The 25,312-nt window shown below is 33.0% G+C and overlaps 1 protein-coding gene across 2 annotated transcripts; it reads left to right on the top strand.

Annotated features, from left to right (window-relative positions):
• The first annotated feature begins 13,936 nt into the window (after positions 1-13,936).
• LOC130936676 (mitochondrial inner membrane protease ATP23) lies at positions 13,937-19,580 on the top strand. 2 transcript variants are annotated; one of them, XM_057866796.1, is made up of 5 exons: positions 13,937-14,323; positions 14,492-14,613; positions 15,646-15,783; positions 15,884-15,967; positions 19,332-19,580. In XM_057866796.1, exons 1-5 carry the CDS (start codon positions 14,233-14,235, stop codon positions 19,437-19,439), a joined length of 543 nt encoding a protein of 180 aa, XP_057722779.1. In that variant the 5' UTR covers positions 13,937-14,232; the 3' UTR covers positions 19,440-19,580. The 2 variants fall into 2 exon arrangements, with proteins under 2 accessions (XP_057722779.1, XP_057722778.1); XM_057866795.1 differs by lacking the exon at positions 19,332-19,580 and adding an exon at positions 17,388-17,685 and having other exon boundaries at positions 13,964-14,323.
• The last annotated feature ends 5,732 nt before the right edge of the window (positions 19,581-25,312 follow it).

Here is a 25,312-nt window from a genome sequence, read left to right on the forward strand (position 1 = left end):
TTAATTAAGTGGGACCACAACAGGGACTAAAGTTAGTTCCTCCTAATGGAGAAGGGAGAGATGCTTTGAGTTCTTATTTACTGTTTATGACGCAAAAGATGATGTGAAGTTACTTTTTATGACAGGTGGGTCATAAATAGAAATTGGGATAAGTTCCTTATTGGAGATAGTCTTTGTATCCCACTCCTCGGCCTCCTTTTTGCTAGTTTTCTCTAGAGTCTAGACGCTGTCAACCTGACACATAGTTTTCACTTTATAATTTTTTTTTATGAAAACAAAGAACTCAGCACAATATAGTAGAATAGAAGCCAGATGTACATATCAACCAATTTCTAAAAGTACCACAGCACCTAAAAAGAATTTTTATGTCATCTCCGGCATAGTTATCAATAATTAAAGGGGTCAACACATATCCACTCGTTGAAGTTCATGACGGTCATATTGATAATTTTTTCAACATCTTTGTTTTTATTTTTAAAAATTTTTCTATTTCTTTCCAACCAAATGTTACAAACGATTGCACAGAAGCATCTCAATCGTTGCTCTCAATCTTTCTTCCTTCTCGATTCCTCTGTCCAACATAGAAAGTGTTCTTTCATCGAACCTGGAAAGCATCATTGTCGGCCACACACCGATATCCAACCATTCCACACCTGTCAAGTAAAATCACAGGCTAAAAATAAGTGGTGTATAAGTTCTGTAAAACCCGGTTAATTAACGGCTAATTAACCCATAAATGAGAATTTATTCTAGAAAGCCTAAAATGTGATTTTTATGGCTAAATGTGATAGAGGAGACTGAGACGAGAATTTTGGTACCAATTTTATAGAATTCGGACCAAGATTGGACCGAACGGGCCAAACCGGGCCAATTGGACCCAAAGTGGGCCCTTGGCCCAATATAACTTAATCAAAACCCTAGTTTTCAGCACTCTCTCTCCTCATTTGTTACACACACAAGCTGAAATTTGAGAGAAAGGGAGGAAGAACACTCTTTCAAGTTCTCTCCCTTGGTTGATCTTCAAACCACCATAACTTTTGATCTAGAGCTCCGATTGCCGCCCCGTTTGCGGCCACGCGTTCACCGCGGAGAGCTCTACAAAACCCATACAACCAATCTTGAGGTAAGCCACGTGTAGCTGTTCGAAATCTCAGCCCTTATTTTCGAGTTTCATGGGTTAAATGTTGAGATTTTGGGTTCTTTGATGTTATAGGACCCAACTCTCTTGAAGGAGAAGGTTAATCTTGTCTCCTTGGACCTTGGGTGAGGTAAGGTTCTTAACCCTAGTGTAATTTTGTTGTTTTATGATGTTTGGGTTTTGAGGTGTTGTGTATAGGTGTGATGGTTGTGGCTTAGGTTGTGTATGTGTGGATATTGGAGCTTGATTGGTGATTTTGAAAAGCTTGGAAAGGGCTTGGTGGTGAAAAATCTGTTCTTGGAGGTATTGAGACCTTGAGAGCTTGTGGATAAGTGGTTTGGAAGTGCTCCGGTGGAGCTTGGGAAATTCGGCTAAGGTATGGTTTCGGTTTCCCGTATCTAATATGTAATGTGGTAGGAAATACTTAGGCTAGAGGCCCTAAGATAGGCATTGAATTGTTGATGTTGATGAGTGATTGAGATATATGATGTGGTCATATATGTGATGATGAATATTGATGCCTTGGTGGTATGATGTATGAGAAATATGCATGTTGTGATATATGCTTGATGATTGGTTATGGTTGAATTGTGGGTTGAACCATGTTGATGGTGAGTATGATGTTGATTATGTACAATGATGATTTATTGGAATTGATGTTGTTGAGAATTGGCATGAGGATTAGTATATGATATGTCAATATGTTTGAGTTTGAGCCACTTGGGTGAAGTGGGCTAAAATGACGAGATAGTGATTTTGTATATTGTGGTAATGTGTCAATGTGTGAGTTGAGGAGGCTTGATGTTGAATTTGATATAATTTGATTGATTTCAAAGAAAAGGGATGAAATTGGCATGTTTTGATTGATTTTAAAAAGGGTTGAAAATGGTTTGTTTTGAAAATGGCACTTTGTGGTTTTGTATGAAAATATGGTTTTTGGGCATACTTTGGCGGGACATAACTTGGACTACGGATCTCTGTTTTGTACCAAATCTTTTTAGAAATGAAATTGGATCCGGGATGTCCGTGCCGTTCGAAGAACGGACGAAAAATGATTTAAAATGAGGAAGTTATGTCCGTTGGAAGATTGGGGAGTAAGTCTGTGAATTCTGCAGTTTTTAACTTAGAAAATTTTTAGCAGAATGACCCCTTGCGCGTGGGCGCACCTGGCGCGTACGCGCCGATCTTCCGAAAAGTGCCATCCACGCGTATGCGTGATGTGCGCGTGCGCGCCGATTGTGCTGCACCCAATGCCCAGCCATTTTCCCGAGAGTTATGCCAGAACTGTGCCGGTGTTGTGCCTGGGGCACGAGAACACCCGCGCGTACGCGAGGTTGACGCGTGCGCGTCGATGGGCAAGTTTGGAATCCACGCGTTAGCGTGCATGACGCTTGCGCGTCGATGAGTTTTTGAGGCCATCCACGCGTGCGCGTGGAGTGCGCGTACGCGTGGCCCTGTTTTCATCCCAAAGTTGATTTTTGAGTTTTAAAAGCCAAATCTCATACTTCTAAGCCTCCGATCTCACCATTCATGTCTTAAATCATCATAATATGCCTAGCTATTAGAAAGGGGCTAGTGAATGTGATAACTTGCGAGTGAAGCAAGGGGAAAATGTATGATCAATGAGGATCAAGATGATTATGTGAGATGCGGAGGATGGTGGTGGAAGTGTTTGTTATGCCATGGGCCGAAAGGCTGTAATTGTTTATGAAATGGCTGGTTATGGATCTAACCATGAGCCGGAATAGCTGTGTATGCTATGATTGTTGGCTGGTTCTGGATTGAACCGTGAGCCGGAATGGCTGGTATGGATGTTGATCCATGGATGAGAATTCATGCACGTTGATGCTGAATTATTGATAATTGTGAAATTGCACTTCCACTATCTGAGTACGAGTTTCCTTGGGTAGTAGCAGTGGCTAGCCACCACGTGCTCCAGGTTGAGACTCGAAGCTCTGTTAACCCTATGTTGTAAGTGTGGCCGGGCACTGTGAAAGGCCCGGATGAGCTCGAACCCCCGTAAATATTCACCAGTGAGGGTGAAGGATATGGATCATGTTTATGATCAAGTTTATAACGAGTATAACTCGAGTTTGGGGATGCACGACAGAGGGACAGTCCAATGGTTAGCGACCAGGACTTGTCGGGTTGGCTCTATAACCGACAAGATGATATCATCGGCCACTAGGGACAGGCATTCATCATATGCATACTATGTGAATTGTTTGAGATTGCCTATTTGACTGCATATTACTTGCTAATTGTCTAAATGTCTTAACTGCTACTATTTGTATATTCTTTGTTTGATATATCTGTGTTTGCTATAATATACTCCTGCTGGTGGTTGGGAGGTTTGAAGGAATTGGAAAGGGAAGTATTAGTTAGACTGAAGAATCTTTAGTCAGATGCCCTTATACGGTTTAGCTTGTTTATAAGCTTTGATATTATCTGGAGGAAGTTCTAGGATTTGCCTTCGGCTTTCCTCCATTATTATGTATTATATATGTGGAAGCTGTTACCATGCTGGGGACCTCTGGTTCTCACCCATGCGGATTTTGTGGTTTTCAGATGCAGGACGTGAGGTTTCCCGCTGAGGCATGCTGGAGACTTCTATATTTGCGAAGATCCTTTGTTCTCGGGGCTATTTTTGGTTTATATGTTTTGTTTAGATACTTTTATCTCCATTAAATAATACGAACTGTGATGACTCCTTTTATGGGAGAATTTTGAAGAATAGGTTTTATGTATTTGTGTCCCTTTGGGTTTACCTTGGGGTTTTCCTTATTCTATCATATGTATATACTGTTATGCTCGGACCGGTTATCTTCGCAGCCGGATTTTGAGCCTTGATATTCCTGTTTTTGACACTCTTTTGTATATATATATAATCTCGCGTTGGTTTATCCTTGTTCGTTACGTTATCGATCGGAGTGTTGCGCCTTTGAGTTGCGGTTTTTTGTTTACCTCTTTTTCTACAAAGGCTCCTAGTTATAATCAATCATTCATACTACTATATGTACTAAATTTTATTTTAGAGGTCGTAATACCTTGCCATCTCTGAATTATGACTTAAGCATAAGACTCTGTATGGTAGGGTGTTACAAGTTCCACATTTTTATTACATAAAACACAAATGTTATCTTCCTGACTGATAATCCTAAATCGGCTTACCCTTTTTTTTGCATTCATCCTACCTATCAGGACAAACTAAGTGAATAACTCCACTCTTGGTGGAACTAACCCTCTTTCAAATGGTCTTAATGAAACTATAGCTAGTAATCTCCTATAAAAAATTTTTTTTCTACAAAACTTACACAAGTGAATTAGTTGAATAAACATATTGTCTATCATATTTCTACATTACACTATCCTCTATTATTCACTATTCTCTCTATTATAAATAAACACCTTGTCTTTCACTTTATAATCTTAAATTGATATCTCAATTGGGATTATAAACGGGACAGAAACCACACTGAGTTACAATCTAAATATTATTACCACGTTATATAATCATTGCAATAGTATTTAATGTGATATTGGCATGTCAATTCATCATTTCATTTGTTAAATTATTGCTGAAAAGAAGTTAAAAAATTATTATAATATCTAAAAATCAATTTCAGAGACAATAATAATGCAATTAACATCTGAAAAATTGAATCCATGCCATGTTTGGTGTGAATTTCAGAATCACTTTTTGAAAATTTAGTCATTTTTACCGAGCAATATAACCTTATGTATTTTAGTAATTTACTTAATTTATGAGATACAAGAATATAGATATTCACTTATAGACTTATAGTTATTTTTTTAGGAATTGACTATGGTGAGAAAAGTTGAATATAGTGCTGTAAGATCTTTACTAGAAGATTCTTATTATGTGGTGAAGATAAGAGCCGGACAGCAAAGGACCAGGTTTTCATTCTACCTCTGTTTTTTTAATAATTGAAAAGGAAGTTTTAGGGTACGGATCTAAATTTATAGATGTGCTTACGTGGCAAAACCCATATCACACATCCTAAAGCCACACTTTTTATTTAAAATCGTAACTCTTCATAAAGTAAATTAGAAGATTTAAGAGAAGAAATAATTAAGTTATCAAAATTAATAGATCAAAAATTAATAATTTTAACTAATGTTAACTGTAATGACACCGAATTCTTAAAATCAATACAAAATAATTTTTTCTCAAAATCTTTATTTTACTATAAGTTTTATTGAAAGACTTCAAAAACTTGAAAAAACTTATTTCTCACACGGAATTCCTAAAAAATGTTACCATGGAAATGATTCATCACATCTTTATCATACCTTTAACCCACAATTAAATTCTATAGTAGACATGCTTGAAGAAATATTAGTATCCATAAAATTTCAGAGAAATAAGAAAAAAGAAAATTCCAAAGAAGAAAATTTTCAAAATATAATCAACATAACAGATTTAAAAGTAAAACCACCGCTAAAATTATGAATATTGAAGAAAAATTAGAAGAAGTTACAATGCTTTTTAAACAATTAAAAATGGCTCAAGAAAATAATGTTATGGAACAGGGATTTCAAATAGAAGAAGAATTAGTAAGTTCTGAAAATATAGAAAATGAAGAACACATCCTAGATTACTCAAGTGACGAAGAACCAGCAATTCCAATACAAGTAAAAAATGAAGCTGGAACATCTAAGGATAATCAATCTCAATTTAAATGGAAAACAGGTTTTCATAATTATGCCTTTAAAAAAGGGTTTATAAATAAAGATTCAAAATATACAAAAATACCATCAAAATACATCCCTAAAATCCAGGAAATGGAAGGAGATAGAATGCTCGATTTAGACTGTAAAAAGAATGAAAAAGAAATTTTCGAAAATTGGTTGAACTCCATCTTATTAGAAGCCTTTACTAATCCAAAGCTTAGTAAATTGTCTGGAAGAGACATTTGGAATTACATAGGGTTTCATACTAAAGGAACTATAAGAGATTATATGACATCAATAGAAAACCAAATAATAGAAGAATTAGAAACAAAAATATCAGCTTATGATAAGATATTATATATAATGATGATTCTATACAAAGAATTTTTTGGAAAAAATATTATAGATCATAGACAAGAAGTCTATAATAAAGAATATCAAGAAGCAAAAAATCATTTAGCTAATATTCAGATATATGATTTATGTAATGTGGAGTCTTATATATGTGAATATAGAATACATTATTACAAATTAAAAGAAGAAGATAAAAATCATTATCTTAGTATGTATATAACAAAACTTCCATATCCTGCTAATGAATTTATAATGGGAAGATTTATAAGAGAAATAAATAGAGGGACAATTGAAAATAATTTTGGTGGAGCAACCTCTGCAATAAGAGAGGAAATAAAAGAACGTTGTATGCAAGAAGCAACTCAAAAAAGATTTGCAAATATAATTAGAATTTGCTGTCAGGATAATGAAGAGATATCTCAAAAATATGGTCTTAATAAAAATTTTCAAAGAAAAAGAAAATATCAATTTAGAAAAAGAAAATACTATCCAAACTGGAGAAAAAAGAGATATTTTAGAAAGGAAAATAACAATAAAAATAAATGACAAAGAAATAACTATTGCCCGAATAAAAAAGAAAATTGTAAATGTTGGTATTGCCAAGAAGAAGGACACTATGCAAATGAATGCCCGAAAAAGAAGGATAAAAAGGATCTTACTAAACAAATAGAAATTGCTAAGTCTTGTTTCATGGAACCATTAGAAGAATCGGATGATAACTTAGACTATATTTTTGAATATGTCTCGGAAACAGACTCAGAGGCTGAGTAATAATGCTACATTTATTACTATAAAAATAACAGAAAATTTTATAAATGCTTTCATAGATTTTGGAGCAACACAATGCTTTGCTAGTTCAAGTATAAAACTTGATTGGAAAAAATTAAAGAAACCATTAAGAGTTAGAATAGCTGACAAATCAATACATAAAATTGACCAAAAAGCAGAGATGGTTGAAATTTTTATTCAAAATTATAGGTTCATTGTTCCATCAATATATATGTTAGATTCTGGAATGGATTTTATCATAGGAAATAACTTTTTAAAGCTATATCATCCATTCATTTAAGAATTAACATATATAGTTTTAAAAGCTCCACACGATTCTTCAATAAATCAAAAATCAAAACGTATAAAAATACCAACTACTACTATAGATAAGATCTTAAAATTTAAAATATTCTCTATATTAGAGACATGTTATTTAAATCTATACTTTCAGATAAATATCCCAAAAAATAATCTTGAAATAAAGATAGAAGAACTTTTGGATGAAATTTGTGCTGAAAATCCTTTAGATATTAAAAATACAAATAACGAATTAGTAAGTATTAAATTAAAAGATCCTACAAAAGAGATAAATGTTCCAAATAAAATTTCTTATTCCGCAAGAGATAGAGAAGAATTTTCATTAGAATGTAGAGATCTTTTGGAAAAAGGAATTATAAGATTAAGTAAAAGTCCTCATGCGGCTCCAGCCTTTTATGTCGAAAACAATAATAAAATTAAAAGGGGAAAACGAAGAATGGTTATTAACTATAAGAAGATGAATGAAGCAACTATTGGTGATGCTCATAAACTTCCAAGAAAAGATTCTATTTTAGAAAAAATCAAAGGAGCAACTTGGTTTTCATCTCTTGATGCAAAATCAGGGTATTGGCAACTTCGTTTAGACGAAGAAACAAAGAAATTAACCGCTTTTACTTGCCCAACAAAAGAATCAACAAATGTGTTTCTCTATGAATGGAATGTATTACCATTCGGATTAAAACAAGCCCCAGGTATTTATCAAAGATTTATGGAAGAAAATCTAAAAGAATTAAATGAATTTGTTTTAGTGTACATTGATGATATACTAATTTTTACAAAACAGGATAAAGAAGATCATCTTCAAAAATTATTAATAGTTTTAGAAAGATGTAAAGAAAAATGATTAGTTCTTAGCAAAAAGAAAGCAAGAATAGCAAAACAAGAAATAGAGTTTCTTGGATTAATTCTATCTATTCAAGGTAAGCTAAAACTTCAATCAAATGTTCTAGAAAAGGTAAATTTATTTCCTAATAAAATAGAAGATAGAAAACAATTACAAAGATTTTTAGGGTGTATAAATTATATTTCCGATCAAGGATTTTTAAAAAATATAACAGAATACACTAAAAGCTTATTTCCAAAAATAAGTACTAAAAAAGAATGGAAATGGGATGAAAAAGATAGTATGCAAATTCAAAGAATTAAAGAACTTTGTGAAAAACTTCCAGAACTTTATATTCCAGAAGAAAATGACTACTTAATAGTAGAAACAGATGCTTCAGACATAACCTGGTCAGGATGTCTAAAAGCTAAGAAAGCTATAAAAAGTTTGGAACAAGAAAAAGAATCATTAGATTCTAAATATTCCCCAAAGGAATTACTTTGCAGGTATATTTCAGGGACTTTTACTCCAACAGAACAGAGATATACCACTCATGAAAAGAAAACTCTAGCAGCAATTAAATCTCTTAAGAAATGGAAAATTGATTTACTACCCAGAGCTTTTACATTAAGGACAGATTCAAGTTACCTAACAGGTTTTATACGATATAATTTAAAAGTTGATTATAATCATGGACGATTGGTAAGATGGCAATTATTTTTGTTACAATATCCAATAAAAATTGAATATATTAAGGGTGACAAAAATGTTATTGCAGATACATTAACAAGAGAATGGAGTTCGTCTACAACGCATTAGATCAAGAAATTCAGAAATACGAACAAGAACTCGAAAAATGCAAGCATTGTCAGCAAATAAGGACACAGATCCAATCCCTCAAGAAGGCCATCGAAGCAATGAAATCAACACAACAACCAAAACCATCAGAGTTCAGCCAGCTAAGCGTGGTGGACAAATCAGGTGAAGAAAAAATTCCAGAAAATAAAACAATTGTTGAAATTATCAAAAAATCCACCCAAGATAAAAAATATTATGTAATTTATAATGGCCCCATGAAAGGAGTATATGATGCCTGGGAAAAAGCAGCACCATTTACACATCAATCAAGGATAATTCATAAAGGAGGATTTTTAACACTAGAAGAAGCAAAGGAATCCTTCAGGGAATATGAAGCTCTTCATTCAGAGCAAACCCTAAAAAGAGCAGATAAAGCTCCAATTCAAACCCAGAGAACAGGAATAATAAGAAACATTCCTACAAGAGCTGAAATCAAGGAAAAGAAAAGAGTCTGTAGATCAAATCTCAGAGAAACCCTTAACATAGTCCTAAATTGAACTGAAGAAAAAAGGGCAATCCTGGGATATTATCCTATTGCCAAAGAACAGCTAACAAAGCTGGTTATATTTCCAGATGCTTCCCCATCTGACACCTATCAGTTTTTCCAGTATGGATTAATTGATACAATTTTAATTTTTAATGATTTGAAAATTATTAGTGAGTTTCCTGCAGGATTCATTGATGCAGTAAAGAGATTTAAAAATATGATTGACAACGTAAATCCAAGGGATATATCCCTAAAATTTACGAATAGTCAACCTATTTTTAATGAAGAAGAAGAATGCTTGGTTCCAGCACATCAAGTAATCTTCATATCCATCTTCCCAGGAAATTTTCAACCAATTAATCAAGTTCAAGATTTAACAATCTACAGTCATGAAGGAAGACTAGCCAGCACACTAGCAATGGTCTTCGAAAGAACTCAAAAGATAACAAGGGAATCTCACACAAGAATCAATTATAAAAGCAGAAATACTTTGCTTGTGTCCAGTAAAAAGAATGAAATTGAAGAAAGAGAGATGAGACTCTTAATGGAATTTGAATCAGCATTCTACAACTTATCTGGATTCTTAGAAAAGCTCCCCGAAGGGATAAAGAGGAATCTCTGCTATTTGATAAAAGACAGAGAAGACCACAAGTGCCAGCTATGTGTCTCAGAGTTATCTGAAGAAAGCAATAATAAAACGGAATCAACCCACATGATAAAGGAAGAAGACAACGCATCTGAAGGTCATATAATGAAAGAGGAGGACAGCACATCTGAAGCATCTCTCAACATTATTGCATAGTGACGTAAGCGCTTAGGTCATAGAGCACCAACAATGTAGCTGGTGCAAGATAATAAACAATGACGTAAGCAATGACGTCATAAGAAGGGTAAGGATGGGAATTGTCCATCAGACCCAACCATTATAAATAGGTTGCTTAGGCAATTGTAGAAGGCATCAGAAAACAGAAAGCAGGAGGCTAAGAGTACTCATATGCTAGGAGAGCAAGGAGAAAGCTGCCGAGGCGATTTTGTAGTCTGAAAAAAGAATTCCCTTAGGAAAAAATAGTTTTAAACTTCCATCTGGAGTTAATATCTATAATCTCCCCTCTGAAGATAAAAACATCTTATGTAAAATATACTAAATAAAGGAAGTTTTTCTCCAGAAAGGTACGCCTTTATCCTAATCTCTTAATTATGAATTATTTAGAAAGTTTAGAATTAACGGAAGAATCTGATTATTATAGATTATCTGCCTTATTAGATAATGAAAAACAGGCTGTTCTAAAAACAGAATTAAATCTTAAATCAAATAAAAATTTTAATAAACAAAATCTTTTAAAAGAAGTTTTTAATAGAAAAAATATAATATACTATGGAAAAATTCAACTTGAAGCCCCTATAAAGATAAAATCCGCCAATGGAGAACTTGAAATAGCTTTGATAAATGATGAAGAATTGAGTAAACAGATTGAGAAAATTAAGGATCAACAAAAGAGATCTAAAATTGGATGGATTCATATTAGTACTATACAAGTCTTAATTAAATCTACATATATGAAAGGAATCAATTCACCAATAAGCTTAGCAATCTGTGATAAAAGAATTACTGATGACCCAATAGATCAAATAATTGGAATTGTTCATGGAAACTTGGCAAACGTAAATGTTAAATTCAATGCCCATCTTGGATACGCTATACCTTTATCAACTGAAAATCTTGGAAGATCTATAAGCTTAGCTTATAAATTTCACAGAAAGAATCTAATGGAACAAGATGATGAACCATTTTCAATTACATATGCAATAAATTATGCTTTAACAAATAGCCATCATAGTATAATATTTAAAAACAGAGAAAGAATTTATGTTGATGAATTATTTCAGAAAATTGTAAAAACAGAAATACCAAAATATAAAGCTATTGAAAACCCAGTTCTATTATTAAAAGAACCATCAGGCAAATTAGTTTCATCGAATTTTCAAATAAGAGAATCTAAAATTAATAGCCCTTTAAGTTTATCTAAGTTAAAAATTAAAGAAGAAAATTCTGAAATAAAAGAACTAACAAAAAAGGTCGAAAAATTAAATGAAACCCTAAACACTAAATTATGACAATAAATAAAGAAGAAATATATGTAACTTATCAAGACAAGAAACAAGAGCTATTTGAAAGAAAAAATCGTTTGAATTATTTACAGTTTTCTGAAATAAATCAAAGAGCATTTGAAGCCCTAAAAATAATCTATGACAAGTTGAAAAGAGAAGTTGAAGAGCTAGAGAAATTAATAGAATCTTTAGAAAATAATGATGAATCAATGATAGAGTTTGCAGAAATTTTAAAATAAATAATGAAGCATAAAAAGATTGAAAAATCAGAAAATAAAATAAAAAGAAATAGGACGAGAAAATTAAAAGGTAAAATAAAGGAGTATAAAAGGGAATTAAACAATCTTCAGATTGAAATTGATGATCTTATAATAAAAAGGATAGAAATAAGAATAAATATAAACAAGTTGGAATTAAACTTAAAAAATTTATAAATGCCTGAAAAACCATATTATGACTTAAAAGAATTAAAGCTGTTGAAAGAAAAAATGGAGAATGAAATTGAAAAATTAAACAGATATTTAGAAACAGGAGAAAATGTAGAAATAAAAGAAGTTATTGAAGATTTGAGAAATTATATTAAAGAAAAAGACAAACAGATAAAAAATTTTATATACAATAATCCATGCAAAAAAGAATATTATAAATTAAAACAAGATTGAAAAGTTATGAATCAAAACATCAAAGACTAGTAATAACTGCAAGAGAAATAGTAGAAATGGTCAATACTTTTTATCAAAATCCTTTAAATAAAGTACCTATACAAATTATAAACTTAAAATATGAAGAATTAATAGAAATTTCGAAAAAGAAATTAAAAGAAAAGCCAGAAATTAAAAATTGGTATCAGAGCCAAGTTAACGATTAAGGGTAACATTTTTTTCTTTAAGTAACACTTTTAGTGATACACTTTTAAATCAATAAAAAACAAAAATCTGTAAATCTGTACCAAAACATATCTGTATACTAGATGGACCCTAATTGAAAACATGCCTAAGAGATCAAGTATAAATATGTTGAGTTGGATAGTGTTAGTAAGGAGAGTAAAGATCTTGGGTTTTGGTTGAAAAATTGAAACGGGCAGGTATTTATTTGAAGTGACAGTTGCGTTTGAAATGAATTAAATGAAAAAAATGGTGAATGCTATGTTCCGTGCTTATTTATTAAAAAAAGTTAAAAATTAATATTTAATTTAAAAATTTAAAATTTACTGTAAAAAAAAGTTAGATAAAATTTAAGCACCAAATCATAAACACTATAAAATTGACAAAAAAAATTAATACTAGTGGAGCTTTAGATTGGTTGGTCTGGTCCAGGTGGGTGGAGTTTAAATTTTTCCCATAAAAAACGAAGAGTTTAATAGTTTAGTGTTGGGATGGGCCTGTAAGCATGGATTTAAAAAAGGAGTTTAATAGTAAAAGTTTAAGACTTCTACCAAAAAGAAGAAAAAAGTTTAATAATTTAATGAATATAGTTGTGAAAAATAAAATAATTCGATTAAGGTATGTAATAAAATTATAATCTTTATTTATATGAAACTAGAGTACTTGACTTAAATACAGAGAGGATGTCATTTTTATAAGGTACATTTTCGTCCCATAAAAATTAAATAACATGTACTTTAATCGATATAAATTTATTGTGAATATAATAATGTTAATTTATATTTAATATTTTAACTTGTTACAAAATTTTAAATTTTAACCTGTTGACAAATTTTATGATTAAGGATAAAATTTTAAAAATTAAATAAAATTTATTAATTTAGTAATAAATATATTGTCATTATAACCGGTATATAATGAAAAATTTTTGAATTTTTACTTAAATATTCGAGGTGTCCTTTTTTTGTCAATAATATTTTTTTTATGTATTCAAATATTTTTTTAGTATTTAAATACTCTTAACAACAATGGTACTGATCCAAATAATAGATAGAATAGTCATAATATAGAAATATGTCCAGTTTTGTTTGAGAGATTATTTTCAAAATTTGTTGTCTTTTATTTTGAAATTTTTTTGGTCAGATTTTATTTTGAAATTTGAATGGTTAGAGATTGGTCATCTGCTCATTTTCATAGTTGGAGTCTACATTTGGAGAGAGTTTTTGAATATGCAAGTTGACCATGTATACCACATCCTTGGAAAATAAGAAATGTTGGGCCCAATTTCATTGAAGGACCCAACTACGTTTTCAATTAAATTTCAGTTGCCTTTTTCAAATTGCAATTTACATTATAATCTATATGGTACATCACCACAGATGATCTTAATGCTCCATTACAAAATTTTAGTAGAGCCCAAAATTTTTTTACAATTCAAAAAGTATCCAAATCCTTTAAGGGCCAGAAGATACTTTCTCCACCATAGAAGCTTCTCCGTTGTTATGAAACAAGTGCATACAACTATACAAATTTTCACGGACTTGGGTATCTAATTTTAGTTTTGTCCCTTTAGCCCAGCATCGTCGGTCTTTTGCTCTCTTCCATCTCTCTTCATCATCGTCTTTTTCATCCATCACGTGTCTTCCCCTTCGCCGTTAACATCTTCTCGCCTCCGCGTTCCCCTCATTTTGCTGCCGTCCCTTTGTCCAGATCCGCGCTGTCTAAATTCGTACTCTCACATCACTGTAAAACACTCATTTAATACCTCTATGTGAAAGTAGTACAACTACTCTGGATGACGGACTTTTCCACTGGCTCTGACTCATCTTGCAATGACGGCATAACCGTGGAAGAGTGCCAGGGCATGATTCAAAGGAGCCTCAAATGTTAAACACCTCAATTTCTTCCCTCTTATATTTTAGCTTTAGTGCTCCTTACGCTTTTTCCATTAACGGTTTCGTGAAGTCAATTTCGTACGAATAATAAGCATTCATTTGTTGGGATTCGAAAGAAAACAGTATCATCTGATTTATTTATTTATTTATTTTTGCCAGCTCCATTAGTCAGATTTTTGAGGGAACATTTGGAGAAAGCTGGGTGTGGTGTGGGCGATAATTTTTTCAAAGCTGTCAATTGCGAGACGCAAACAGCCGGTGGTTACACTCAGGGAAAAGGGGTATTTATCTCCTTCATCTTTTAGTACGTTTGATAAGGGTTCAACCGTTAAATGTTCAAAATTGCGATGAAACAAAACAATGTCATTTCCATGATAGCTGTGAATGATGAAGAAGTGGTTTAGTGGAACCTAGACTACGGACTATTTTTATTTTATGGAAACTTCGGATGTTAATTTGACTCGCCCCAAATTTAAGAGACCAATTTGAACATTTATTTTCTGAATTTTCCTACTAGTTGAGAAATGCATTTTAAATTTTTGGTTTGCCCAACACATTGAAACTTTCCTTTAACATATATGAGCTAGATTTTCTTTTTTGTTTTTTGTTTTTTTTTTCCCTTTGGTTGTGTTACCTAGATTATTTTTCATTAACAATAATTAATTTTGTAGTAAGAGTACATAAAGAGTACATAAGGTGTAACCATTTAACAAATATTTTTTTAGGTTTACATTTAGAAAAATTTTCAAAAAAATAAGAAGAGCTCATTTTCTCTCTCTCAACCTTCACTCTTTCTTTCTCTTTGATTCATCAAACCAATGAACATCCAGGGTACATAATTGTTTAGGGAAGGAAGTTTGCCTTAATTATTGTTAAAAATATACCGTTGATTAGTCAAGGAAGTTTACTCATTTTCTTAACGAGCTGATTTAGAACACAATGAAGAAAATAGATGTTCATTATAATCATAGTATACCTTATTATTGATGTAAATATTATGCTCATTCATTTTGTTAAGCCTATATTTATATTTTATTGCAAAATTTACATAGCTTGTACTGCACCAGAATAAGAGACCATAACTGTGTTAGGCATCAATAGCCAACACTAAACCTTGTTGAATATTATGGTATGGATCAAAGATTAGAATGAAATCATGCTATTGGGACAAAGCTTCATTGTTGTTATTGTTGTTGTTTGTTGCTTGATAGTTTGATTATAAGGAGAGGTCGCCGATTTCCCCATTTTTTAAGGCAATTGAAGTTTGCCTTTTACTAATATTAAGTTTCTTCATTCAATTTCCCTTGTCCCAGATAGTGCTGTGCAGCAATCAAATAAGCTCTGAAGATGAGGTTAACCAAGTTCTGATTCATGAACTAATTCATGCATTTGATGACTGTCGTGCTGCCAACTTGGATTGGTCTAACTGTGCTCACCATGCTTGTAGTGAGGTTATAATCTAACTATCTGCTAAATAATCTGTATTTAGTTTAACAAACTTTTAATACCCCAATTTCCTTTAATCAATATGTCTCTGGTTATGAGAAACAGATAAGAGCTGGTCATCTAAGTGGTGATTGTCATTTCAAACGGGAACTTCTACGAGGTTTTATGGGTATACAAAGGCATGAACCGGTATGTCCTGTTTCTTTTCTTTTTTCATTAATTCAAACATTTATCTTAGTTGAATCTTTTCAAACATAAACATGAACTTCAGCAGATTTTCACTGGTAGAGTGTAATATTTGATAGACTTAAACGGGAGTAGTTTGTTTCTATATCAGTAGTGACAGTAAAGTTCAGAATACTTTTAATTATATGCTTTTTCATGGTGGAGTCCACAGATATCATACACTGGAAGATAATTCCTTCAGTCCCCTTAGTAGTATCTTAAGACATTTTTTGGTCACTAATTATTACATATAGTTTATACTTTATTGTTTTAAAATTAGAAAATAGCAATCTAAATTCTCCAGAATCGCCTGGCAGCTGAAATCATCTATATCTGATGACATGAGAAGAATTTATGCATACACAGGTGGCTTTTCCCTAAACTGATTGAAGTCGAGTTTGTTGTTGAGTTGTTTAGTAAGTTAGAATGTAATAGGTAATTCAATGTTAGTGTGTTTATATAGTTTATGTCCCTAATCATAGGACTTCATTGAAGATAAAGACAAGTAGGAAACTAAAAAGAAATATATGCTTTTTTCCCTGCTGATTATTAAGTAATTACTTGAAAATTTAAATTCTCTCTGATGTCCGGCATCTATTGCTAAATCTTAGATTGCCATCTTGAATCCCATTCATCAAACTGTTTGGCTGAAGAGCAAGATCAGATCTTATATACCTACATAAATTTTTTTATTATAAATGGAGTTTAACTGTTCTTTATGGCATCTACTAAACATCTCCATTGCATCTTTTCTGCTCAGGCATTTATGTAGAAAAGCTGAATGTAAATTGATTTTCCCATTTGAAGAATATGTAGTGATTACTGCAAACTATTCTATTCTTTTGAGACAATGGTGATCTTTGGTCTCTAAATTATGAGCTACTCTTATTCTTGTGCCTAAAGTAGAAATGGATTCAAAAACACGCAAATATTCTATAAAAGTTAAAATTATTCATGAAAGCAAAATTAAACTTCTAAACAAACACCAACAGCAGTTTAGTTGAGTGGTAGGTAAGCTCATTGGTCTCTGATCTCGAGTTTGAGCCTTGGAGATGGAAAAAGCACTAATGAGACAAGCTTAGTTCTTGAGCCAAAATAGTCAAATCCCAAAAGAAAAAACTGCTACACCACCTTTAAAACATTTTCCTTTATATCTGATTCATCCACTGATGGAGGAAAGAACTGTATTTTCTATTTTCTGAAGTTCATTAAAATGACAAACTACATTGTTGCATAACTTATATATAAGGTTTAACCATCGTCTTTGCTCCCTTGCTGTTAAATGAAAGCACAGAATATATTATTATTGTTATTGTTATCATCATTTATACATTTTGCTTACTGGAACTTATTCAATGCTGAATAATTGGAATGAAATTTGAAGAAATGTATCAGAAGAAGAGTTATGAAGTCATTATCAGGAAATCCCTATTGTTCTGAAGAAGCTGCCAAGGAAGCTATGGAAGCTGTGTGGGACTTTTGTTACAATGATAAGGAGCCATTTAACAGTGCTTCGTAAGAAAAACTTCCACTTTTCTGGTAGGAACTTTTGAGGTGACCACAAATGTGATTCGAATTCTAGAATTAAAAAATTTTTACATTTAGCGAAAATTTTATATATCTGTTGTAAATCCACATGGAATAATTGAGATATCTATACAAGCTTATGCACTAAATTACCACATCTCAGTTCAAATTTTCTTTGTTGATCGAGCATGCTAAGGTTTTATTTCCGTTGATGATTAAAATTTATGAAGATCTTTTATCCATTTCTTTAATTTTTTTTTTCCGAAGAAAACCTATATGAATCTTAAACATACCTATATTAATGAAGCCTTTTTGTAACTTCTGTACATTGAGTATTTAGTCTGATATTCATGGGTCGAATGATAAAAATAGGACCCCGATTTGTTTTTGTTTTTGTTTTTTTTCCCTGTAAGTGCTTATTTGATCGTTAAAGGTGTTTGTACCATGTACGTCTCATTTTAGTTCTTGAAATAAATTTCAATAATTATAGCCCCCCTAAAATTGAAATTTTTTTTAGGTTATTCAAGCTAATTTTTACAAACAAATATCACCCAAGGAAAACTTACATCACCCGTTACAATTCGAGAAACTAAATTAATTTCATAACCTTGAAAAATAGTTTCAGCATGTTTCAAAGAACAAAGATCATAACTTTGGAACTGACTGGCAGAGGTTAATTTGATTCAAAGAACAGCAAAAACAAAGTTGCTGATCTCTTACTAGCTAGCTCAAAAGATTCTAAATAGATAACATCTCTTAATCTCTTAATATTAAAGATTAAAGAGAAAAAGTTTTAGAGTGCCATGTGTCAAGTAGCTAGTGATGATGGTACCAAAGAGAATTTATGTACATATCCATATAATGTACATGTACATATATGTCAATGACGACATGCATTTTATCCTATCATATGTGTCATGCATTACATTAGGGTTTTTCTTTTCACATGCAAGAACCACCCATTGGAACTTATGTGGAGATAATAACATTTTGAGTTTATAAAGTTGTAAAAACATCAGTTTGACTTTTTAAACCAAAAGACAATCTTTTAAATTATTTTCACATTTAAAATAGTACTAGTCTTATGACACTTAATTTTGATTTCCCACTATATCTCTCAGTCCGGCAGGTCAATGAGTAATATGTCGTAGATCAGAACTCAATTTAAGAGTTTGTCGATTCGAATTTTTGACATTTGCTTAAGTGAACTAGTAAACTAACCACTAGACTAACCCAACTTGATTACGACGACACTTAATTCTCTTGTAATATTATCACAAGGAAGAACTTTTAATTTTGTAGTTACCATTATTATTCCCAGATTTTTTGACATGCCTGAATTACTCTTGAATGTCTCTATTTTAAGGCTATGGACCACGTGATTAAATCTATATTAACATTGATGTTAGCCTTTCTGAAAAGTTGGTGGCTCTTTAGCCTTTAGGATAGAAAGAAACAAAAAGAGATACCAACCCCAAAAAACATGTCACGCACACAGCACCAAACCGACAATACTATTCTCACCTCAGCGGGAGCCACATTCACCTTTGAGATCTAAGTTATAAAAACCAAGCATTATGGTTATGGATTCTTCCTAAGAGTTGAAGGACAGGGATATAGTATTATGGAGAAAAAGGCTTTAACATGAAGTTTTCGCGGTTACTTAGAGTAATTGTTTTCTTCATGTTGCTAAGCCAATATTTAACATTTTCAGCCAGACCTAACCCTCCAGGTAGTTTACTTGTGTGTTTATTTCTAGTTTGGTTTCATTGGGTTCAAGATTTGTGTATGAAAATTGCAGGATCAGAGGGACTCAACGGACATGAAAGGCAAAAGCAGGGTCCTAATTGGTGGTCTGATGAGGATTATTCTCTACCTCGAAGACGGAGGCCTGTGCATAATAAGTTAGACCCTTGATTAATGATGTTCATAGTTCTTTCAGCATTTTGATCAAACGTAACATATAGTAGTTCGAATCCCTTTCACTTTATGATCAATTAATGCTTCAATGTTTGTATTTTTACCTTAAGTTGTGCCATCACAATTAATGCAATCACAATTAATGCAATTGTCGCTCACTGTTAAGTTGTGCCTTCACAACTATTGAAAATTTCTATAAATGATAAAAGGAGTTAGTTAGAGGTCAGTTAGGAAGCTATATATGTTTGTTATATCAGTTAGTCTTTCATGATTTAGGATGTAACACGGTTAGTATATAAGCCTTACTGTGGTATATGTGTATGTACATTTTACATGAGATTCCATCACAACCCTATGCTCTGTTTCTGTTTCTGCTTTCAGCTTCCTTAACATGAATATACGCCCCAAACTGTTTTTTGGGTAGGGCATCACCCCATTTTTAAGTATAAAAATAACATATTTCTAGTTTAAAATAAAAGTCAAGTACGGTAATTTTCCTATACTATATTAAATTGAATTTTGTATAGTTAGCAGTTACTCTGAGATACAAGGATGTATATATATCATATTCTGAAGTGACTATAGTATGTATCTTATTACAAGTAATTATTGGCTGGATTTTACGCTTTGAGATATGGAACCTAAACCCTATACTGGGTTAATATTCGTCTCTAATAACTTTGGCTCATTATTTTAAGCAGCAATATTCTCAATTTAGATGGATACGTGCTTCTAAATTTAGTGCATTTTAATATAGTCCATGTTTAATTTTAGCAACATGTGAAAAAAGAGGAAACTAAATTCTCTACTTGGTCAACTTGTATACCGAAACAGCATATAGAGGAGACAAGAAAGCAACAACGAAAGTACACAGAAAGCACCAAATCGATCAGAAGCCAAAAGCAACATACATGAAGAATAATATAAAAACCAAATTTGAGACAAAAGCAACGACAACAATAAGTTAATAACGTAGACATGTAGATCAAATCTGAAGAACAGAGAGAGACAAAAAAGCAATAATAAATAATTATTGAATAAAGGTTGAAATGCTTAGCAATTATTATTAGCTAGAACCCAAAATAAAGCTATGGAAGGGTCTCTTCCATCCCAATGCATGTTATCTGTATGATCACTAGAGAAAGTAGTGCTGCGCATGCAAGGCAAACGAGGGTTTTCCGCAGCAGCTTCTAGATATTATGTCCCAAAAGGCATAGGCATGTTTTGTTTCAGTCACTTTCCACATATTAAATTCTTCACTTGAATTATCTATATTGTGGGTTGGACCATCTTGTGATAGGAAGATTTTCTTTTTTTATTGATTTGAATAATGATAAAGCCTAGGAACCAACTCTTTTAAACAACTCCATTTAATATTTATTAATTTTAAATTATTTTTAAAAATTAGAATTTGATTAATTTGATATTAATTACGTTTTTGAATAATAAGAATTTAGTAAATTAACCGCTTTCTAAACACAGTGTCGTCAACCTTTTCTCTCATAGTGTCAGCCTTCTCTTTCATGCAGACCGCCACATCACTGCCTTTGTGGTGTGCCATTGTTCTTGTCACTGGTGTAGGAATAAGAAACATCCAATCGTAATAAAAAAATCGGGCCTGCTACACATACAAGCAAAAAGGCCCTACAAGTTTTACAAGTTCTCAGCTCAGACTTCATTCACATGTGCAGTCACTCACTTTGAATGGAGCGTAAAATACACGCGCGCCACTCAACGGTTGCGCTTCACGAAAAGCGCTCCTTAATGGCGCATTCTTCCACTTCTCTAAACCTTTCGAAGAAAACACAAACCGTCCATTTTCGAGCAACATTGTAAACTGCAGAGATAGAACTCGTCGCAAAGATTAGAACTCTCCATCAACACAAGATAGAACTCTCTATCAACAATCTCCAGAAAAAACGAAGATATATTACTCAAGGTACGTTACTATTTTACTCATCTTGTATATTTTTCACATTTCGAAATCGAAGAACTAGGTTTTACTGTTCTTCTACGTTCTTCTAGGTTTTACTGTTCTTTTTGTTCTAGGTCTCATTTTACAATTTTTAATGTTCTACTTGTTCTAGATTTTATTGTTATTCTTGGTTCTAGGTTTTACTGTTCTTCTTAGTTATTCTACGTGTTACTGTTCTTGTTGTTCTAGTTCTTCTCTAACTAATTTTTGGGAGTATATTGCGTAATTTGATGGGTGTATTGATGAGCGGATAATTTGTACGCTTTTTGGCATTGTTTTTAGTATGTTTTTGGTAGTTTTAGTTGAGTTTTTATTATATTTTTATTAGTTTTTAGTTAAAATTCACTTTTCTGGACTTTACTATGAGTTTGTGTGTTTTTCTGTGATTTCAGGTATTTTCTGGCTGAAATTGAGGGATCTGAGCAATAATCTGATCCAGAGACTCAAAAGGACTGCAGATGCTGTTGGATTCTGACCTCCCTGCACTCGAAGTGGATTTTCTGGAGCTACAGAAGCCCAATTGGCGCGCTCTCAACAGCGTTGGAAAGTAGACATCCTGGGCTTTCCAGCAATATATAATAGTCCATACTTTGCCCAAGATTTGATGGCCCAAACCGGCGTTCAAAGTCACCTCAAGAAATTCCAGCGTTAAACGCCGGAACTGGCACCTAATTGGGAGTTAAACGCCCAAACTGGCATAAAAGCTGGCGTTTAACTCCAAGGAGAGTCTCTACACGAAAATGATTCATTGCTCAGCCCAAGCACACACCAATTGGGCCCGGAAGTGGATTTTTATGTCATTTACTCATCTCTGTACACCCTAGGCTACTAGTTTTCTATAAGTAGGACCTTTTACTATTGTATTTGGATCTTTTGATCATGTTTTGATGATTGAACCCTCTTTGGGAGGCTGGCCATTCGGCCATGCCTAGACTCTTGTTCTTATGTATTTTCAACGGTGGAGTTTCTACACACCATAGATTAAGGTGTGGAGCTCTGCTGTACCTCGAGTATTAATGCAATTACTATTGTTCTTCTATTCAATTCCGCTTGTTCTTTGTCCAAGATATCACTTGTTCTTCAACTTGATGAAGGTGATGATTGACACTCATCATCATTCTCACCTATGAACAAAGTGACTGACAACCACTCTTGTTCTACAAGCATTCGAGGCTCTAGTGAATATCTCTTGGATTCTTTAACCGGAATCTTCGTGGTTTAGGCGAGAACTGATGGCGGCATTCAAGAGAATCCGGAAGGTCTAACCTTGTCTGTGGTATTCTGAGTAGGATTCAATGATTGAATGACTGTGACGTGCTTCAAACTCCTGAGGGCGGGGCGTTAGTGACAGACGCAAAAGAATCACTGGATTCTATTCCGGCCTGATTGAGAACCGACAGATGAATTCCGCTATGACCGTGACAGGGCATATGCAATCGCTTTCAATGAGAGGATGGGAGGTAGCCACTGACAACGGTGAAACCCTACACGAGCTTGCCATGGAAAGGAGTAAGAAGGATTGGATGAAGACAGTAGGAAAGCAGAAAGACGGAAGGGAAGGCATCTTCATGCGCTTATCTGAAGTTCCTACCAATGAATTACATAAGTATCTCTATCTTTATCTTTTATGTTATTTTCGTTCATCACCATATCCATTTGAGTCTGCCTGACTAAGATTTACAAGATGACCATAGCTTGCTTCATACCAACAATCTCCGTGGGATCGACCCTTACTCACGTAAGGTATTACTTGGACGACCCAGTGCACTTGCTGGTTAGTTGTGTGAAGTTGTAGTGATCACAATTTCGCGCACCAAGTTTTTGGCGCCGTTGCCGGGGATTGTTCTTGAGTATGGACAACTGACGGTTCATCTTGTTGCTTAGATTAGGTATTATTTTTCTTCAGAGTTCTTAAGAATGAATTCTAGTGTTTCAAGGTGATGTTCTTATCATCACCAAAGCTGATTGATCATCATCAATTTAGCTCTTGAATGCAATGTCATGCTGAAGCTTAGCTAGCTATGTCTAATTCCTTTAGACTAAAGCTTTAGACTAACATTGCATGATTCCTGGAATTCTCATTAAGAATTTTGATACCTTTATTTTCTTTTTCTACATAATTTTCGAAAAAGCACAAAAAAAAAAATTACAAAATCATAAAATCCAAAAAATATTTCCTGTTTGAGTCTAGAGTATCATCTTAAGTTTGGTGTCAAATGCATGTTTTTGTTATATTTTTCGAATCCATGCATGTATTTCTTTGTTTTGATCTTTGAATTCTTTTGGCTTGAGTGTTTTTGTGTTTTATATAGTGTCAGTAGTATACAAACTGCTAAGTTTGGTGTCTTGCATGCATTGTTATTTCATTCTTGTTGCATTTTGATTATTAAAAATCCAAAAATATTTTTAATTTGTGTCTTTTCAAGTCAATGATACCAAGAATTGAAGATTCAGAACATACATAAAGGAATTATACAGAAAAAGCTGAGCATTCAAAAATGCCCAGTGAAGAAGACAGACTGGCGTTTAAACGCCAGCCAGGGCACCTGGTTGGGCGTTTAACGCCCAAAGAGGTAGTATTTTGGGCGTTAAACGCCAGAATGTATACCATTCTGGGCGTTTAACGCCAGGATGGTGCTAGGGGGAAGATTTTGTTTTCAAAATCAATTTTTTTTTCAAGTTTTCAAAGTTTTTCAAAATCAAATCTTTTTCAAATCATATCTTTTCAATCAAATGTTTTCAAAATCAATTTCTTTCCTTTTTCAAAAGATACTTCCTAACAATTAATGATTTGATTGAACATCTCAAAATTGTTACCTTTTCTGTTGAGAAAGGTTTAATGTTTGAATCATATCTTTTCTTGTTAGGCAAGTCACTAATTTTCAAAATCAAATCTTTTAAAATTATTTTCAAAACATATCTTTTAAAATTGTTTTCAAATCATATCTTCTCAATCACATTTTTTTTAAAACCAATCATATCTTCTCAACCACATCTTTTTCAAAATAGTTTTCAATCAAATCTTTTTTTAACTTCTAATTTCAAAATCTTTTTCAAAAATCACTTGATTTCTTTTCCACTTTCAATTTTCGAAAATTATCAATCAATTTTTCAAAATATTTTTTAAATCTTCTTAATTTAATTTTCGAAAATCCACTTCCCTCTCTCTCACATCCTTCTATTTATGGAGTGCTACTCCTTCTTAATGCACAATTCGAACTCTATCTCATCAAGTTCGAATTCTTCTACCTCCTTCTTCTATTTTTCTTTTCCTCTGACACTTCAAGGAATCTCTATACTGTGACATAGAGGATTCCACATTTTCTTTTTCTCTTCTCTTTCATATGAGCAGGAGCAGAGACAAAGGCATTCTTGTTGAAGCTGACCCTGAACCTGAGAGGACCTTGAAGAGAAAGCTAAGAGAAGCTAAAGCACAACTCTCTTTAGAGGACCTGACCGAATTCTTCAAAGAAGAAGAACACATGACAGCCGAAAACAACAACAATGCCAACAATGCAAGGAAGGTGCTGGGTGACTTTACTGCACCTACTCCCGACTTCTATGGGAGAAGCATCTCTATCCCTGCCATTGGAGCAAACAACTTTGAGCTTAAGCCTCAGTTAGTTTCTCTAATGCAACAGAATTGCAAGTTCCATGGACTTCCAATGGAAGATCCTCATCAGTTTTTAGCTGAGTTCTTACAAATCTGTGACACAGTCAAGACTAATGGGGTTGACCCTGAGGTCTACAGACTGATGCTATTCCCTTTTGCTGTAAGAGACAGAGCTAGAATATGGTTGGACTCACAACCTAAAGAAAGCCTGGACTCTTGGGAAAAGCTAGTCAATGCCTTCTTGGCAAAGTTCTATCCACCTCAAAAATTGAGT

Source organism: Arachis stenosperma, chromosome 6 (genome assembly GCF_014773155.1).
Source record: "Arachis stenosperma cultivar V10309 chromosome 6, arast.V10309.gnm1.PFL2, whole genome shotgun sequence".
Taxonomy (NCBI): Eukaryota; Viridiplantae; Streptophyta; class Magnoliopsida; order Fabales; family Fabaceae; genus Arachis; species Arachis stenosperma.